The sequence below is a fragment of the Paramacrobiotus metropolitanus genome, unplaced genomic scaffold (assembly GCF_019649055.1).
Source record: "Paramacrobiotus metropolitanus isolate TYO unplaced genomic scaffold, Prichtersi_v1.0 Parri_scaffold0000043, whole genome shotgun sequence".
NCBI lineage: Eukaryota > Metazoa > Tardigrada > Eutardigrada > Parachela > Macrobiotidae > Paramacrobiotus > Paramacrobiotus metropolitanus.
Genome location: NW_026570263.1, coordinates 934,727 through 952,608, shown reverse-complemented (window position 1 = coordinate 952,608; position 17,882 = coordinate 934,727). Strand labels below are relative to the sequence as shown.

Here is a 17,882-nt window from a genome sequence, read left to right as displayed (position 1 = left end):
CGATTGTCGTCACTCACCATCCGCATCAGCCTCAGCGAACTAGAGCTGGCCGGCTGGGATCGGAATTCCCCGGTCTGACTGTATTAATCAGTCGCCGGTTCGGGTCACTTATGGCCATTCGCTGCACAACAGCGTCCCTTTGACAACACTACTTCCGCAAATGATGCCATTATCATTAGGGATTTAATACCGCGCTAGCTGCAGATAGCCCAGCTGACCAGGCATCACCCGCTCACCATCGCTCTCCCAGGCGTATATATTATCATACTGCTCCCGCTAACGCTAACGCTAACGCAGCAGACTGCACTGCGCCGCGTCAAAGGAAAGGGCATACCAATAAAATACTTTGCTTTATTATATTATTTATTTCCATTTCCCTGCAAAACAAACAGATAGACATTCAGTCATATATTGCTAAATCGGCCAGTAATAATAATTTCTCATCAGTATTATTGCCCTTATCATTGAGCAGAAAAATACTAAAATAAACTAATTGGATTTGATTGGTTACGGGAACTAAGCGACGTTAGTTGGAGGATCGTTTAATTAGTAAAAATGAATGTTGCTGTCGATCGTCCGGTTGTGGCTGTTCGGAGGAGCATTAATATTCGCGCACTCGACGCTGGAAAGTGCCTCTGACAGCACGCATCCACTGGCTCCATTCATCAACGCCACATCTACACGACGGCCATTTTTCATCCGCTCCCAACCAACTGCTTCTGCTCGGCTAGTCTACAGTATGTATACGTCAATCCTGACGGGCAGAACACCACGCTACTGCACTACAAAATTAAATACGCTCGTAGCGCGGATTATACTTGCATTTGCAGCTTTTGAAAACTGCAGTGTGTTTGGCTGTGCATGCATATCTGTACGTGAATTGAGTACGCGCTGCTTGCGTGCCTGTTTAGATCGTACACTGTATCGAGCATTGATTAATGACCTTTTAACGATAAAAGTGCGTGGAAGCACATTTATACTCCCCTCGACACGGCTCTTTAAAACCTCTCCGCATCTTTACAGAGAACTGTTTTATATTTGCACTTCGGCTGCACGCACGCAGTATGCATATATGCATCGCACAGAATGGAGAATTATTATTTGGCCTCGCGTTTCCGGCCACATTAACATAATATATCTCCGTTTAATGTCTGAAAATTATTGCCAGCTATCTTTCTAATGCAATATCTCTTATCAGCTTCGTAAATTGCGCCTGAATGTTTCTGCTCTCGCCAGCAACGGAAAATGGCTTTTTAATTACGTAAATGACCTCTTACGTGCCAGTCCATCAAATTAATGGTTATATAGGTGTTTTATGGACGACACTCGTCAGTTGAGTGCTCATAAAATTTAATAACAAATTCAGTTGCCGTAATGTTTCCCGTAATGCCTGCAATACACAACTTGCAAACATGTGTATTTTGCTGCAGACTTGCATGTATATTTGTTTTCACCTCTTCCAGTGCTCATAAATTCATAATCACACACGCATTCCATAATGCCGCGCTTGCATGTGCAGTTTCAAGGACTTTATGTTAATTTGTGTATTGTGGCCTTGATTTGACCAATAAAGTATGAACTTATCCTTAATAAGAATTAACAATTGTAAATTAATAATTGGGCCCATAGTTAATTTTTGCACGTCGCTACTTTTCGCTTATTTTTATTATTTATTGGTTAGATTGCTCATTGTAGCAGTACTATACATATGCCATACTTCAGATCTGGAGTGAAATGAATTATTTAATCAGCCATGTATTGCAATAAATACACATAAGTAGTCAGGCATGCAGCCGTAGCGGCCGCAGACTCTATCCATTAAACTTTGCGCAGCTACGGCCTAATTAAGTTTGGTGACCTTTAAATTGCGCAATCCACGTTGCGCTTTTTTAATGATTACAGCGATATGCCGGCTGCATTTTCTGAATTGAAAACGAGTTATCGACAGAAATTAAGATGTTGTTGCAATAAGAATTTTTGCGTTTCTCTCTTTAAAGCGTTTAATTTTGTAAGTTTATACAGAAAGTTTTGTAAGTTCTGTAGTTTGCATGAATTAACGTTCCCCGGTTTTCTCTAGTCTCTTGCACACGTATTCAGTATCCACCGTTTGCAAAGCATTTCTTTTATTGATTAATTTTATTCTTGTAGCAGAAATGCTCTGCTACGCCGCTGCGACGGCCCGCACAGATACAGTGAACAAAAACGACCACAGTGGAATAATATACCGCGCAACAGTTTCTAGAAATTAAATTAAATTACAACACATGCTTAACCGCGTTCCAATAATCCTAGTTCGTTAATCTAAGAGTCTGCAGGATTCTGCAGATATAAATGATTGAGGTCGTTGTAGAAAATTCATCACGGATCACGCGCTGCGCTGTGCCGCATAGAATTCGGCAGCGAGCGCAACGTCTTCCATTCTGCCCGGAAATAAGCGTATAACATAGGGAACCGATGAAATGTCTGTACACTGTACAGTCGACATTAGCATGCGCATGCGAAGGAAACTCTTCAGCGAAACAACAAAATTCAGTCTTTGGCATGTGGAAACGCAGAACAACGTCAGTCGGTGTTGTCTGCGGCAGATACATGCGAGGGAGTTGAGAGAGGAGAGGGAGCCGTCGCTCCATCGGAAGCTGGCTAAACCGGTCGATCCATTTTAGGTCAGCGCGCTGCACACGCTGTTTGGCTGCATATAAGCAGCGTTCAGTGGAGTTCAGGCCATGCTGGATGGACTGCCGCTGGCCGCCGCCGCCAACTGCTGCATGATGACGCCGTGCCCGATGTGGGTTGGGTGGGCGGGGCCGTGCGTCTGGCCCGCCGAATGGTGGCCGTGGCCGTGCTGGCCCAGCGGCCCGTTGCTGCCCGGGCCGCAGCTGACGGCGGTGGTGCTGCCGTGGTGCAGGTGGTGGTGGTTGTTGCTGGAGGGCTTCGTGTTGGGCAGTTTGTGGTCCTTCTTCCACTTCATCCGCCGGTTCTGGAACCTGCATGTCCACTCAGTATTAATTTTCTTTCTTTTTTACATGGCAGCATAATTATAAGTAAATTTTTTAAGTATTGATATACGTAAAAAGATCACCCTTTTTAGAGGCATCATACATATATAGTTATTCGCAAAAACAGTATATATAGAAAGGTCACGGCGGTAATTATACGTAATTTTACATATCTTTTATATATAACAATAAATAACATCATATTTATTGAATCCTGTGTTGAATACTGGTATATATAGAAAGGTCACGGCGACAATTAGCTGCATACATCAATATATACATTTATTTGAATCATAAATAGAACTGCATCCACGCTTAATTACTGCTATTATTATATCAATTTAGTGTATCAATGGCCGCTTTTTTAGCTGATTGGTAATGCGAGCATTATTGGTAATTACACTGCCTTGTGTTCGGTACAACGACTAAGCTTGTTATTTGTAAAAACAGAATAGCTAATTGGTAGTTTGTTATGTCGGCTTATTTATAAAAAGGCCCACAAGGAAAGCAGTGGAGCGAAAGAGCCCTGCTTGGAAAATTAGCTAGGATTGTTGGCATTGAGATACGTACCATATTTTGATTTGGCGCTCGGTGAGCTGCAGCGTATGGGCGATCTCGATGCGGCGCCGGCGTGTGAGGTAGCGGTTGTAATAAAACTCCTTTTCTGCAGCGAAGAAAGACCAGTGATAAGAGTGTACTCTGTATATACAGCTGCCTATGTACATGATGCGGTCATAAATCAGTCAGCAGGTAGCTATCTGCAATTTTATTGCTTGTTCAACACTTGCACCGCTTCGCATGCAGCCGACTGTCTGCACACACTCACAATCCCCGATATTTCATCCGACCACCATTAATCACGCCGCAGCTCGCAACACTCGTTAAAAATCATTTTCTGTGTTGCTTAACGAATGGTGCAAGTCAGCAGTACCTTAGAAAAAATAACAACGCAAGGGAAGTGTCCTTACCGAGCTCCAGAATCTGATGGCGCGTGTAGGCCGTCCGCTGGCGTTTGGTCTCCAGGTGGCCGGCGGTGGCGGCGCTCAGCGGCCCGCTGCTCGGCCCGATGCCGGTCCCGCTCAGACTGCCGTTCGGGCTGTCCGCGCCGCCTCCGCCGTACGCGGCGCTGCGGTTGCTGCTGCGATACGGGTCAGCGCTTCCTGCACAAAAATTAAAATATATATATATACTTATGTATACAGTATAAAATGAAAAATGCATATGCGTAGTTATTAAAGTATATGATAATAATTAAGATTAATAAGCAACAACATTTTACCATGGTGGTTGCCGGTGTAGGCCTTCTTCATCCAGGGATAGATGACCGGATGGTGGTGGGAGGGGCTTAATTCCTGGATGTGCGGCTTGGCCTCTTCCGTCTTAATGAGAAACCCGTCGTTCGCGGCGGCCTGCTCGTTGGCGGCCGAATCGGCGTCGTCGCCGTCCTCCTCCTCGGCGTCATCCGTCGCCATCGCATCGGCGGATTGCTGCTGCTGATTACTCTGCACGCATGGCTGCGCCTCGCTGGTGGGCACCGCGGGATTCCCGTGGTGGCTGAGAGGCTTCATGTCACTGTGCAGGCTGTGCGCCGGGCTGGAGACGGCGGTGCCGCTCTTGGAATGCGCTGGCTGTTCTGGGCTGTGCGGGGCGTAGCGCGCCGCAGCGGCCGGTGGGGACTGGTAAAGGTCACCGCTGTTGGAGGCGCGCTGGCGGTGGGTAGACTGGTAGGGGATGTCGGAGAGGGGCTGGTGGGCCGGCACCGGCATCCCGCCGTAGGAAATCACGCCCGACTCGTCGAAATGATTCGAGTTTAAAACTGCAATTATTACACTTTTCAAAACACTAACCGATTTTTAGAAAAATCACTGTCAAAACTATATATTATTTAAAACCCGTAAATCAATGTTTATTTACCGGTTGGATTGTGAGAGTAGTGGTGGTTAGACGCCGGCGAAAAGGGCTGATGGAAGGGCTCGACGGCGGTGGCGGGGTCGAAGGGGTAGGCGGAGGGCCAGAAGTGGTTAGTGGGCGAGCTGGCCTTGGTGGCGTGCTGGCTGGAGGCCATGCCGGGGTAATACGGAGAGGCGGACTGGTGCACCGGGTAGCCGTTGTAGCTGTTGGGCGGCTGGTACACCGGGAAGGTGCCGCTCCCCGCCGAACCGTTGACCATGCCCCCGACCGCTGACTGCCGGTAGCCCGGGTACAGGAATTTGGAGGCGGCCGCCGCGGCCCCGCCGTAGCCGTAGCCGTGGCCGCACAGCGGATGTCCGTTGGCGGCGTCCATCCTGTTCAATCCAACGCATATAAATGTCGTATTTACGGCGTTGTGTAATTTATGGCCGCGACTATTTATCACGTTAGGAATATTAATTGCCCGTTCCGCGTGTGTACGACATTACAGCGTTTTTTCATGAGGTTGCTGCTGGAGCGCGACACGCTACTTATCCATGTTTAAGCATGTACCTCCACTGTATCCACACGCGGGTTTGATCAATGGTGCTTGTTGACATGCGGTTATTAGGTAATTATTTCTCACACGTTTACATGCTGAAACTGCTTAGCGAGGAAAAATAAATGGATTGAAGGCCGGCCGCTACATGAGCACCTATTTATCAGGGATTCATTAATTTCCGTCTGAACGTTAAATTGTGCAGTGGGTATGAGTAGGACTGTAAGAGCGTTTAAAGCGCCATCATGTCGATTGTTTTTCTAATGACTTTGATTAATGCCGCTACCTGTGATGCCTGTGCCAAACACTGCGCGGCGCATGTCTGTTGCTGCACAGCGAAGCGGCCGCGGCCGCTAAGCGTACTCGCTGTCTGCATATATATGCAGCTGCACGCTGCAGTGCATGTTGCCTGCGAAACGATAGAAAACGCTGGCCACGTGATGAAGAAACAAGCTTAAAAATAAGTAATGCCCGCCAGGCATCGTTTTTCATCGAATGCCAACTAGCCTGCATTTCCTTAACATGCCCACGCTTTTTAACGTCGTGAACCACTTAATACTGTGCCGTTGTTGTTAAAATATTTTCTTAAGACCACAGCACAGCATAACAACAGTTCACCAGTTTCAGAAATTAGAAAAAGATTCTTTTACCATTTTCTAATAAGGTCATGCTGTGCAAAAACAAGAATCACCAGAATCAATGTCATTAAAAGAACATTAATTGTATGTCAAATTTTAATGTCGTAAAACTCATCAGAGTCGCGTTTTCTCTAGCGAATAATTATTATGGAATTTAAAGTTACCTTGCACGCAGCAATTTCCACGGTTTGGAGTGGTGTCCACAACAAAAGCGGAGCGATGTTAAATGGGGTTTTAATGGGCAATATAAAGTGGTGGATGTTTTTACTAGCGCCACCGTAATGGAGCATGCAATATGATCATTAACCTAAGCGCGCCGTAGCGCCGACTGGGTCGTGGCTGCAGCAGCATTGCAATAATATTGCGCCGTTATACGCTCGTAAACGTTAACGGTCATAAATACACGCGCAGCATTAATATTATTTATGGCCAGTGTTTATGGGCATTTTTGGAGGAGTGTGAAGAGCGGAATGGGTCATTAAATATGATTAACAATCAGAATTAATCATCCCCACTTGCGCGGCCACACCGGCCGCGCAGCACTATCCGCACAGCGAACTAATGTTCTCCCTTCATGACACGACAATTTCCACTATAATTTCGCATTGCTACCTGTCAACAAGGGTTTCAAGTAATTATTTATGTTTCTCTCTGGCCAAAAAAATGGCACCGTCGATCAGGCATGAAAAGCACTCACGGTTAAACAATGGCAACATGTGACCTTTGATCTACATATTACGCGCTTATTGTCATTGACTTGTTCTTGTGCAGAAACACTTTAAATCAAAGAAAAATTAGTTTTTCGTTAAACTATTTGTGAAACGATATGAAAATGGTGGTTATACGAATTTTATTTGCAGAACCGGTGAGATGGAGGGAAATTCAGCGGAGCTTACCTTGGGAAAGTGACAGCTAATATTGTTGTGTGTGGTGATTAATGATGGCCGCGGCCGATGCAGCGAACGGGTCGGATCGGATGAGGCGGAAGAGAAAGTTGCTGCGGCGTTCCGGCTGGCTGCCGCTGGCTCGCAGATTGCCAATATCTGTATGTATATGATTATCAGTGCAGTGCAGGGCTTCTGCTGCGGATCGTGGAAGGTCGTTGAGACGTTCCAGCCGCGGCCAATTAATTGCTCCTTCCGTGCTGCACACACCGCTCACCGATCCTGCTTATACACAGCACAGACTGAATGATGGTAATGATGATGGGCGAATCAGAATGCAATAACCATCAACAATCATCAATCCCGTATGTATATATCATAATACAAGGATGCGGCTAACGTCTCAGCGCCGGTACGTATACAGCGGCCAAGACACTGGCTGTATCTGTACAGTGCCGTAATGGTCCTGTTAACATTAACTGGAAATTTATGATGATGATGATAATGATGATGATTATGATTATGGTTATGCGCCGCGCCAACCCAACCGCTTCAGCTGCAGCACTGCAACTTAAAGCGCCTCCGTGCCGGCGTTAAGTATAACTAGCGCTGCCGTAGTTGTGCGCCTTCGGAATGAGGAGAGCATAAATCAGGATGATGATGCCAGTCGCACACAATAAATAACCATTATATTCCCCTGCAAACGGCCATCATTTCTACGTGCAATGGGCATGCGATTACCGCGCAGCGGAATTTCGCGCAATTAACCTCGTGCGTGCTAAACAACGCTGACTGCAATTCAGGAAATGGCGGAGACTTCACTAGTGAAGAAGCAGAATAGATGGCTTCTTGGCAAGTAAATACGCAATGTCTTGGCAAGAGCGAATGTGTGGCGGATGTTAGATGGATTTCCTGAATACGTGCGTATTGCAATTGGGTAGGATCGGTGAAAAGTAGATCGGAAGCTGACAGAACAGGGCGGAATATATGGAATAGCGCTAGCATGCAACGCAATTCTGCCTGATTGTCAGCGTAAGAGAGAGCGGAGCAATCGCCGCCCATTGGACGCTATCTAGCGATGGCTGACAGCCTGACGCTAACGACGTGTACGTAAGGCCGCGGCTGTGGCCAGGGCGAAATGTGTAATAAATGGGCCACAGGCCGTCATTGGCTAATGGTAATGAGCGTAAATAAAGCTGCACTGCAGCTAACGATGCCGCTGTGCGTCTGTCTGGCGCTCTTGCTCGCTCTGTCTGCGCGCTTCACCTCGGCTGTCGTCGAAATAGCCGTTCTCTCTGAGACTGCTTATCGTATAGCCGCATGATGCCATCCCGACTCGACTGTCATTAGCCGGTGTAACGCTCGTACGATGCATTGAACAGCGGTGCAGTCGTACAGTGCTCATTAGCGACTAATGGCGCTGCCAGCCAGATAAGGCCTTTATTCGGTTGACGTTCAACGGCATTATATTTATTCACCCTGTGGCCACACAGCGCAGATAAATGTTGCTGTTCAAGTGGAAGCAAATGTTTTCCTTCACTTGACGCAGCTTGCCCTCGAGAGGAAGCTGGATTGGATGACCAGAGCGTCGCTCTTGTTGATCCCGTGGATGTGCAGGGCAGACGGGACACAGGCTGCATGATTACGCGCTGCGCGATGCAGCGGCGTCCGGGGAGGCATTAATGGGGATTGGAGGCGCCGGTCGGGTGATTGTTATTGTGAGGATCATGCGCTGTCCGCGCTGATAAGGCCCGAGATGGAGCTGACGCTAGCGCTAACGTGGGCGTTGTTGTCGAGGAGTGGCAACTGCCAAAGGATCTGCAATCGGCAACGGCTGAACAGAACAGATTATGCCATCTGTTTATCCATGTCTTTCGATATAATTCTGTACGGTAGCCGTAGCCAGTATCTAACTATGCAAGGAGCACTGGGCAGCGAGGCCTTTAATTTCCTGCTCGAAAACGCCCGACGTGCTGGCTTTACCCGTTCCGTTGTGAGCTGGGGCATTCGGCTAATACTGTCGAGCGCGATCGCTGCTAGATGATGGGCACCGACATCTCTGCGCGGGACTAGTTGGTTTTTTCCGCAGCGTAGCCGGAAGAGTCTCGACTGTCGACGATTCTGCATCAGATGGAGTTTATTTAATTATTCCACAATCGTCAGCTGATCCTGTTAAGCCGTATACAGCATCATGACAGTGTGAGCTGTACAGAAGCACACTGTCGTGACTTTTCGTCGCTCAAGCTAGTTCTGCTCTGTATTAAGCGTTAATAGGTGCCACGGTGTTGCTGAATGTGACATGCGTATATATATATCAGCATGGCAGGATTCTTATAGGCAGGATTGCAAACTTAAAAACCTTCCTGGCTACCCGGAAGCAGCACCTTTCGCTTACTAACTTGTCCTTATATAAGTGTAGCTACAGTAGTACCGCTGTTTCTTTTGATTAGCGAGCTTGACGGCGCTGCCCATTTCCTTCGACGCTCTGCTCGTCACCGGCACGAAATGCAGATCGCAACGTGGCACACGATGATGTATATTAATTCAGCTGCATTGGAGAAGGTTTCGCTAAGTTGTGTGACGCGTCTTCCGGTTGCTCCTGTAACGCGCACTGCAGGCAGCCGCACTACGCTGGAAGTGACCGACATTTACTCAACTGCGCTACAGCGAGTCGATGATCAGAAATTCAGCATTGCTGTGCATTAAACGCGACGCCAGCATTAATTTTCACGGTCAAGCGGAAGGGGGCGCCAGTGCGCATATAGATGTACCGGCCTGCTTGTTTCGTACCCTATACAATCGCACTTTGTAATTTGCACGACACAGGCTTTATCGTAATTATAACACGCGTTAATCTGCGTAAACCATCACACTGGACTGGCCGCTGCACGGCGTCGCTCTCTTGCTTTCGTACGCGCTGGTACGCGTTCTAGTACGTACAGTGTGGTACAGATTCGAGCGTATTACATTAAGCTTTATTTTGTTCGGTTGGCTGTCTAAGGAAACAAGTTTGCAAAGCGCTTGGTGCGACTGTACAATGGTCCATGGATTAGCGGAAGAAATGTACGACTGGTTTCTTACCATCAAGATAGCGCGCGCTGTACATACTGTATAATATTACGAGTATTAAAGTACGGTATTATGCCAACAAAGAGCATGGCCACTGCCAAGTTGCGCCGACTGCGTGGAAGACTTCCTGCTTACTTCATTCTCTGATCTTAACTTCCGCTCACAATCAGTTGCAACCTGCATTTGCACCACACGCATTTATACCGCGCGGTTTATAACCAGCGTGCAGTAGCAGTATTAGGCAGTTCCCGGGGTTCGCTTTTAACACGTGCATCGTTCATCTGCATATACGCATTTTATATTTGGTATACCTTCCCCTTCCGCAGAAAATGCTCTCTTCGACCGTGATCTTATTGGTACGAAAACCCCGTTGAATGTTAGCTGTTAAGATTAGGGAATTCGCATGAATAACTAATTCGTTTAGCTGCGCTAGTAGTCCATGTGCACTATATTTAAAGCGTGTTCAGTAGAAAAGGGTGTGTTCTTATAGGTAGCCGGGTGCCTGTTGGGGGGCGCCCTGGCCGGGACGGCGTCGGTGAGCGACGAGGTGACGCTGAACGTGATGCACGGCGACAGTCTGACCTTCCAGTGCTCCCCGCCCACCGACTCCATCCTGCTGCTGTCGGCCAACTACATCCAGCCGGAGACGACCACGCCGGCGCCCAAGAAGAAGGGCAAGGGCAGTGACACGGTGGAGCCGGTGGCCTGGTGCCCCAGCAGCAGCGCCATCACGGTGGTGGGGCCGGCCTGCGACGCCAAGAAGAAGTGCACCGTCAAGGCGCAGGACGCCGGCAAGGAGCGCGGCTGCTCCAAGCGACCCCTCCGCATCCGCTACAAGTGCGTCGCCTCCGCCCGCCCCGGATCCCCGTCCGGCAGTGTCCGCTCCGCGGGTCGCCGCTGATCCGGCATGCCACACACTCATCTCTGAATGTTGTGGGTTCGCCATCTTCTGCTGTTGTATCCCGTATAGAAGTATTGCCAACAACACGGGACACGCATATGTAATATAAAATTAGCATGAACATCTGCCTACTGTATTCTGTTGCTGCTGCAAGTGGACTTGGATTAAATTGGTTGTTTGGTGGTTTACGGTATCTTCTCTAGACAATTCCCTCCATGGCACAACAAGGTGTACTACATAATAAAACGTCAAAAACATTACATTTAGCTACGGTATACGTAAAAACGGAAAGAGTTGTTATGACAGTACTTACGTACTTGCACAGGTACAAGCTTGTACAGATACATGCATCTTGCAATTAATTATATATATATGCAGTACACCCGAAAATTTTTTCATTCCTACCACTGTCTCAGCAATTATATTATTATTATAATATCATCTGTATACGTTGATAAATTCTTGGATAGATCGCATTCTGCGAGTGCAATTACAGTGCGTGTCCTCAGGTGTCCGCTACAGATATATCCGCAGCGGTCAGCTGAGTGCAGCAGGCGGCGCGTCCTCGACTGCCCGACCTTGGCTCACTTTTCACGTAGCCATTTTATTGATGCCTTTTTTGTGTGGCATTTATTAAGTGCTAGAGCACTTCAACCAACTCAAAAATTTTTTCACTGCATACTGTATTAGTGCTCCATTCTGACAGCAAGGTAGGTGTGCTCGGGATTCTCAGCACACAATCATGCGCTACAATCAAGGGCATTTGTACACGTGTAACAAGCACGGTACTACTAACTTTCTGGTGGTTTTCATTTAATTCATACAGTATGTTATCATTTTGTTATGCAAGCTTACCTAACCAGTACGGGTACTGGCAATACCACAGAAACATTTAAAATTGCACAGTATTAGCTCTAAGAAAAGTAGATATGGACGACTTCGTACACGCTAAACTTTTAGCATCAAGCTTATACCCACAGCGTTCTTTTTCGCCGAGTATACTTCACATATCCTCCCAATTTTCCAGGCCTGTTTTTGTTTTATTCTTATGTATCCCGCATGTATTCCACCAAGGAGTCTAAGCAAATTAACAGAATATATCGAAGATACACAAACTAAGGATACTCGTACTGTAACACAGGAGAGTAGTATACGGTGGGGACAGTACGCTATGCATGAGGAACAAGGGACCGTATAACGTAATAAATGGTGAATACGTATCCTGATGAGTACATACCGTACAGGATAATAGCTGATTTAGCTAAAGACTATGCATGCATGTACATCACGTACGCCGATAAATATAAGCGCATATAAGCAACATTGCTTTCTTTTCGATCGATCCCTTATTCCCGCAGCGTTTGTCAATCCAAATGCAGCGCGGCAATGCGATATGTGTTATGGGTACATCCCCGACCAGAACAGCATAGAAGAAGTTATAAAATCTAGAAGAAGCATAGAAGAAGTTAGAAGTTTTTTGTTATAAATCGTGTTTAAGTACAAGCAAGTACTCATCGTCAGTTTGTACTTACATGCAATACTTATAATCCCGAAGGTTCTGATAGTAAGTATTACTGTTTTACTATAATTATATGTATAAAAGACACGCAAATAAGGATCCGTACAATGCCATCGAGTGTAATTGTATAGTGTACGCTTATAGTATCCCATGCATATATTTATAGATGCAGTATTCTGTTCGTTAATTACTATGTGTTGTTTCAGAGCTGAGAAATTTTTTTCAGACCCTAAATATGCGTCTCATATCTATATATCCAGGTAATTAGCGCTCAGTCGACTGCGTGTAATTTTTATTGACATGTGTTGTGCGCAAAAAATCTCTAAAAAATAATAGAACTAAAAACTGACTGCTACGTACATCCTCCCGGTACATGTACATCCGGACAATGAACTCATACGTCTTGTATGTATTTCGAGACAGTATATCGCAAGTACTGTACTTCCGGCCGTTCAGCGCTTCTGCTCCTGCTCCCGTCAGTGTGCAACTTAACCGGATACTGTACCGTGTGTACATAGTGACAATATTAATGCGACACCGCCGGTTCACTCTGTACACTGTACATATATTAAATATATATTAAAATTATAGCCTTAATTGGGCATACCATAATTACAGCGGCAAAAAAGGGGGGCTGAGCTATATCGTAGCGACGTAGACATCCTATAAAAAATTAATACAGTATCAATAGGAGAAAATGCGATACTGCACACAACAGCTGAAAGCCACATCCCGCTGCAATATGAAGAGGTCGGGCAAGGAAATCGTTGTTGCGGGAAAAATCAATTCGCATATGAATGGATGCAGGGGATCAGTGGGATAACGCTGGCCTGGAACTGCATGTGGCACATAATGCCGTATTCGGTAATCACGGGCAGCGGCACAAACCAAGCACACTAACTGTGATCCACGATTCCACCGCACGCTACTAAACGCCGCACCAGCACTTCCTATCGATTTCATAACAACGTTTAGCCCGCGTAAACCCTTCGCGATAATATTTTATAGCAGCATATGTATATAGAACCGATCATCTGTACATTCCAATTAATCGCAACGGTTCAATTCTTCCCGCCACATCAAATTTCCTGTTAATTTCTTCGGGATTTTGCTGTTCGAGTTATATGGTGCAAGCCCGTTAGTTAGTTGCATGGGCGTTTGTAGCGCATACATATGTGTTGATCCTTGAGAGTTGTTCCTTATCCACAGTGTTTCTTGTACATGAAAGATATTGGCTTAATGGACTTGATAAGTACCTGATTCGATTGCTGTTAACTGCGGACTAACGGACTACTTCCGGTTGCTGCCTTGCCGCGCTTCCTACTAAACTAGTTGAACGGCATGCGCTTGGCGTTGTGGGTGGATCGCTGCCTGATCGCGGGCAGGTGCCGGCGGGCGCTGTGGCTGGCGGCGGGAGTGATAGTGCTGCTGCTGCCCTGGACCGACGCGGCCAGCAACCAGTGCACGTACTACGGCCTGGACCGCTACTCGGAGCCGGAGCCCAACCTGGCCAACTGCTCGTGGTTCGCCGGCAACGCCTGCTGCAAGCGCACCGAGGTGACCAGCGTCTTCGCCGACATGTTCCAGCTGTTCGGCGCCACGCAGGACTGCCTGAACCGCATCAGCTACCTCATGTGCTACTTCTGCAGTCCCGACCAGTACATCTGGTTCCGCGAGTGCGTATACACATGTATATATAAACATATATATACTTATCGAATGTACGAGGGTATATAGTATATACTATATATACTGCACATAAAGTGTATATAGATATGCAGTATATATAAATTTTGTATATAGTATAATTATGTGTATGTATGCCTGCCATTCACTATTACATATAAATATATATTAACGATAAGCCGGTTTGCAGTCTGCAGTAGAAGTACTGCCATTAAGCGCACCGTTAATGTAGTTAATTGCAGGAACAAGAAGGCGAGCATCTGCCGGTCCTTCTGCGAGTCCATCTACGAGTCGTGCGCCGACGCCAGCTTCACGCCCGAGGGCGAGACGCAGACGCGCCTGCTGAAGGATTTGTTCGTGAAGAACCGCGAGAAGCAGAGCGAGAACACGGACGACGGCGGCTTCTGCCGCGACAACTTCTTCGACGTCGTCGAGGGCGACAAGGACTGCTACCGCTTCGACTCCACGCCCTTCAGCCACGCCCCCGCCCGGCTAACCACCCCCGCCACCCTCCTAGCTACAGCCGTCGGCCTCCTCCTTCTCTTCCGCTCATGACCATCGTATTCGCGTTTCATTCGACCAAGGCAACAACCATTAATTGCATCTTGCATTCAGTTTGAGTTAACAAAGTGTGTGATAAAAACAAATCTGTCATGTACCGGGTGAAGTGAACGTGAAGTAAACAGCAATAAATTAAATTAACAATTCGGGTTAGAAGGCTAAAAAACGGTAACAAGATCCGGGAAGAACTAGAGCAATCAATTACAAAAACATTAAGGCACAAAAATCGTGGCACGCACACCGCGCAGTGACTACAGTTCGTCGTGTTTTGGTCCGCGGAATTCATCGTGCGAGATGTATCCATCCTGCCACGAAACCACCAATTTATTCATTTATTCTCAAATATCACTTAGAAATTCATTTTTATAATAATTTTTCTTTTATTCTTACGAATTTCTGAGTTTTTCTGTTAATAGTGATTAATTTTATATTTGATCAGCAATAATAAAAATTAACAAACGCACCTGGTCGGCGTCCTCGTTCTGGAAGATGTCGGCGATGATCTTGTCGGTGTCGAGCTCCTGCGTGCCGCCCTGCTGGTGCTGCTCGATCTGGGCCTCGATGAAGTTGAACATCTCGGTGCGGGAGAGGCGCAGGTCCTCGTCGGCGTCGATGGCCTTGAAGATGTTCTGCTGCGGCGGCGCGTCGTGGATGTCCACCAGCTCCGTCTCGAAGACCAGCGTGGCGCCGCCCGGGATCAGGTTGCCGGCGCCGCGCTCCCCGTAGGCCAGCTCCGGCGGAATGGTCAGCTTGCGCTTCTCGCCCTTGCACATGCCCAGTAGGCCCATGTCCCAGCCGGGGATCACTTGTTTGCGGCCCAGCTGGAAGGTGAACGGCGACGGGCGGTCGTAACTGCGACAGACACACACGTTAAACTGTTTAAACTGCACCGACGATCAGTTTCACAACGTATTCTGCTGCCGAGATTACTTGCAAATTTTGTAAAAATAAAAATAATTATTAAAAAAATTACAAATTATTAAATACAAATAATTTTTTAATTATTAAAAAATGCATAGGAAATTTCCGTTGATGCTCGCTAGCGACAAGCAGCAACCTGCAAAGAAACAGCGTACCTGGAGTCGAACTTGGTGTTGTCCTTGGCCAGATATCCCGTGTAGTGCATGACCAACATGTCGCCATCAGCGGCCTGTCGTTCGCAGGGCTCCGGTTTGGAGAGTGTCTCGATCTTGAGGTCGTCGGGGATGTTGAGGCTGTTGGAGTTGTCTTCCTCGGCCAGACTGCGTGCAGTCAGCAGACTGCATCCCACCACGCACAGAAAAGCCAGACCGCGAGCGTTCATGGTTGGGCAGGTGAGTTACACTCGATCACAGGGATACACAGGGAGCAAGAGCGACAACGAGCGGAGATCTTCAGAGCCAACGTGGCTCTCGAATAAGAGAAGAGGCTCTCCGACGTCAAGCAAGCTCAGAAAATCCGCCTACGCTACCACACTTTCCTCCACTGAATCCGCGCTCTCCTCAATTATTACGTATTCAACCAGCTTCAAAAAAATTAGGCTGAATAATCCTGTTAAAAACGAGCGCAACAATTTGCAGAAGCAAAGATGCACGCTGCGGAGGAAGATGTCAAAATTAAAAACAAACTGAATGGCTGGCCATGTGTGTGCAGCGATAAAAAAACTTCCGACGTGGCCGAACGGATTTCTCACGAAGCTGCACGATCACTGCGGCAACACCGTGCGCTGCGCTCATTGGTCGCATTGGCTGAGGGGGGAGGTTTTGCTCTGGCTGGTTAACGGCCTGATCAGCCTGCGATCTGCATGCACGTGTTTTGAAAATATTCATGTTCATTCATGTCGAGCGTGAGGTTTCTTGTTGGATGTTGGATATTTTTGTGGAATAGCATTCTGTAACCTGTGGAATAGCATTTTTGTGGAATAGCATTCTTTAATATCTGCCTTGTGTCCTTGGGACCTTGAAACAGGTTTTATTACGAACGATTGGATCGCTGTGGATCATTTGCGAGTCCGCTGATCGTGTTTGCGAAGGAAGGCAGGATCCGGAGTCAGGATGGATGCGATGGAAGTGGAGGGAGCGGAGACGGAGGGATCGGTCCCCCCGCTGCCGAGGGGCCCGTCCACTCCCCTGCGCAACGCGGACAGCAGTGAGGAGGCCTACGTCGCCATGATGCCCGAGCCCGGGGAGGACGAGCAGGTGTGGGGGCCTCCTAGTTCCTTCCCTCTGAGCGTCAAGAAGTTCAACCCCGTCTTCTTCTGGAGCTGGGACGTCCACTCCGACAACTGCGCCATTTGCCGCGTCATGCTCATGGAGCCCTGCCTCAACTGCCAGGTCAACAACAAGACCTCCTGCATCGGTCAGTCAACTGTAAACAGTACATTCGCCTTCTGTGGGATAAATCAGCGTTCTCCACATTTTGGCCTCATCCGTTATTTAAGATTAATTCGGACTTTAATTTAAATTAAGCATTTTGAATTGAATAGGAATTTAACCAGATGATGTTAATTTATGGATCAGTTTAACATGATTCTAATCCAAGTTAAAAACAGGATTTTGATTTGAATTAAATAGGAATTTAATCGAATTAATAAGAATATAAATTTGAATTAAATAGGAGTGTAATTTGGATTTAATTTAAATTTAGGGCCAGTCGCGACAGCAGAAGCGTGACACATTGTGAGGGTCTGTCTACGCTGCTGTTAAATTAATTCAGCGTTGATTGCAGTGGTGTGGGGCGAGTGCAACCACGCCTTCCACAACTGCTGCATGTCGGCCTGGATGAAGAACGCCAGCCACGCGGGTTCCGGCGCGGCCAGCAAGTGCCCGCTGTGCCAGTCCGAGTGGCTCATCCAGCGCATCGGCAACTGACCGTCAATGCCTTCTGGATGGGGGATATTTGGATGACTGCTGCTCCTGTGATAGAATCTTCAAAGAGCGTCGCTGTATTTCTCTGCTCAGGTCCTTAATTTATGGTTATAATAAATTGCGATTTATTAATAAAGTCAGTGGTGACGAACAGCAGTTTAAATCTGTGACTGAAGTACGGTAGAAATTTCTGAAATGATTGGAAAGGAAATTTGAAGAATAAATTTGTGAAAAACGAATTCAGATTTATTTTCGAGCATTCTTCCCAAAAACACAGAAATAAGTATGATGAAATATTAGCATAAGCAGCACATGCAGTTACTCATATAGTTA

General features: G+C 47.1%; 5 protein-coding genes across 6 annotated transcripts; 3 read left to right on the top strand and 2 right to left on the bottom strand.

Moving 5' to 3' along the window:
- Positions 1 to 2,171: 2,171 nt before the first annotated feature.
- LOC129590899 (homeobox protein Hox-A4-like) lies at positions 2,172 to 8,303 on the bottom strand. 2 transcript variants are annotated; one of them, XM_055486341.1, is made up of 6 exons: positions 6,980 to 8,303; positions 4,911 to 5,281; positions 4,276 to 4,812; positions 3,965 to 4,156; positions 3,567 to 3,660; positions 2,172 to 2,984 (listed from the first exon to the last, which is right to left on the bottom strand). In XM_055486341.1, exons 2-6 carry the CDS (start codon positions 5,278 to 5,280, stop codon positions 2,717 to 2,719), a joined length of 1,461 nt encoding a protein of 486 aa, XP_055342316.1. In that variant the 5' UTR covers position 5,281; positions 6,980 to 8,303; the 3' UTR covers positions 2,172 to 2,716. The 2 variants fall into 2 exon arrangements, with proteins under 2 accessions (XP_055342316.1, XP_055342317.1); XM_055486342.1 differs by lacking the exon at positions 6,980 to 8,303 and adding an exon at positions 6,248 to 6,548.
- Positions 8,304 to 10,155: 1,852 nt separating this feature from the next.
- LOC129590875 (uncharacterized) lies at positions 10,156 to 11,121 on the top strand. Its single transcript, XM_055486304.1, has 2 exons — positions 10,156 to 10,392; positions 10,527 to 11,121. The coding sequence occupies exons 1-2, from the start codon at positions 10,366 to 10,368 to the stop codon at positions 10,935 to 10,937; spliced, it is 438 nt and encodes a 145-aa protein (XP_055342279.1). The 5' UTR covers positions 10,156 to 10,365; the 3' UTR covers positions 10,938 to 11,121.
- A 2,306-nt stretch (positions 11,122 to 13,427) lies between these two features.
- On the top strand, positions 13,428 to 14,823 carry LOC129590873 (uncharacterized). The gene is made up of 2 exons (XM_055486302.1): positions 13,428 to 14,132; positions 14,385 to 14,823. Exons 1-2 carry the CDS (start codon positions 13,798 to 13,800, stop codon positions 14,695 to 14,697), a joined length of 648 nt encoding a protein of 215 aa, XP_055342277.1. The 5' UTR covers positions 13,428 to 13,797; the 3' UTR covers positions 14,698 to 14,823.
- On the bottom strand, positions 14,699 to 16,341 carry LOC129590872 (uncharacterized). The gene is made up of 3 exons (XM_055486301.1): positions 15,780 to 16,341; positions 15,168 to 15,555; positions 14,699 to 15,008 (listed from the first exon to the last, which is right to left on the bottom strand). The coding sequence occupies exons 1-3, from the start codon at positions 16,004 to 16,006 to the stop codon at positions 14,955 to 14,957; spliced, it is 669 nt and encodes a 222-aa protein (XP_055342276.1). The 5' UTR covers positions 16,007 to 16,341; the 3' UTR covers positions 14,699 to 14,954.
- A 153-nt stretch (positions 16,342 to 16,494) lies between these two features.
- LOC129590874 (RING-box protein 2-like) lies at positions 16,495 to 17,770 on the top strand. The gene is made up of 2 exons (XM_055486303.1): positions 16,495 to 17,040; positions 17,410 to 17,770. Exons 1-2 carry the CDS (start codon positions 16,737 to 16,739, stop codon positions 17,550 to 17,552), a joined length of 447 nt encoding a protein of 148 aa, XP_055342278.1. The 5' UTR covers positions 16,495 to 16,736; the 3' UTR covers positions 17,553 to 17,770.
- The last annotated feature ends 112 nt before the right edge of the window (positions 17,771 to 17,882 follow it).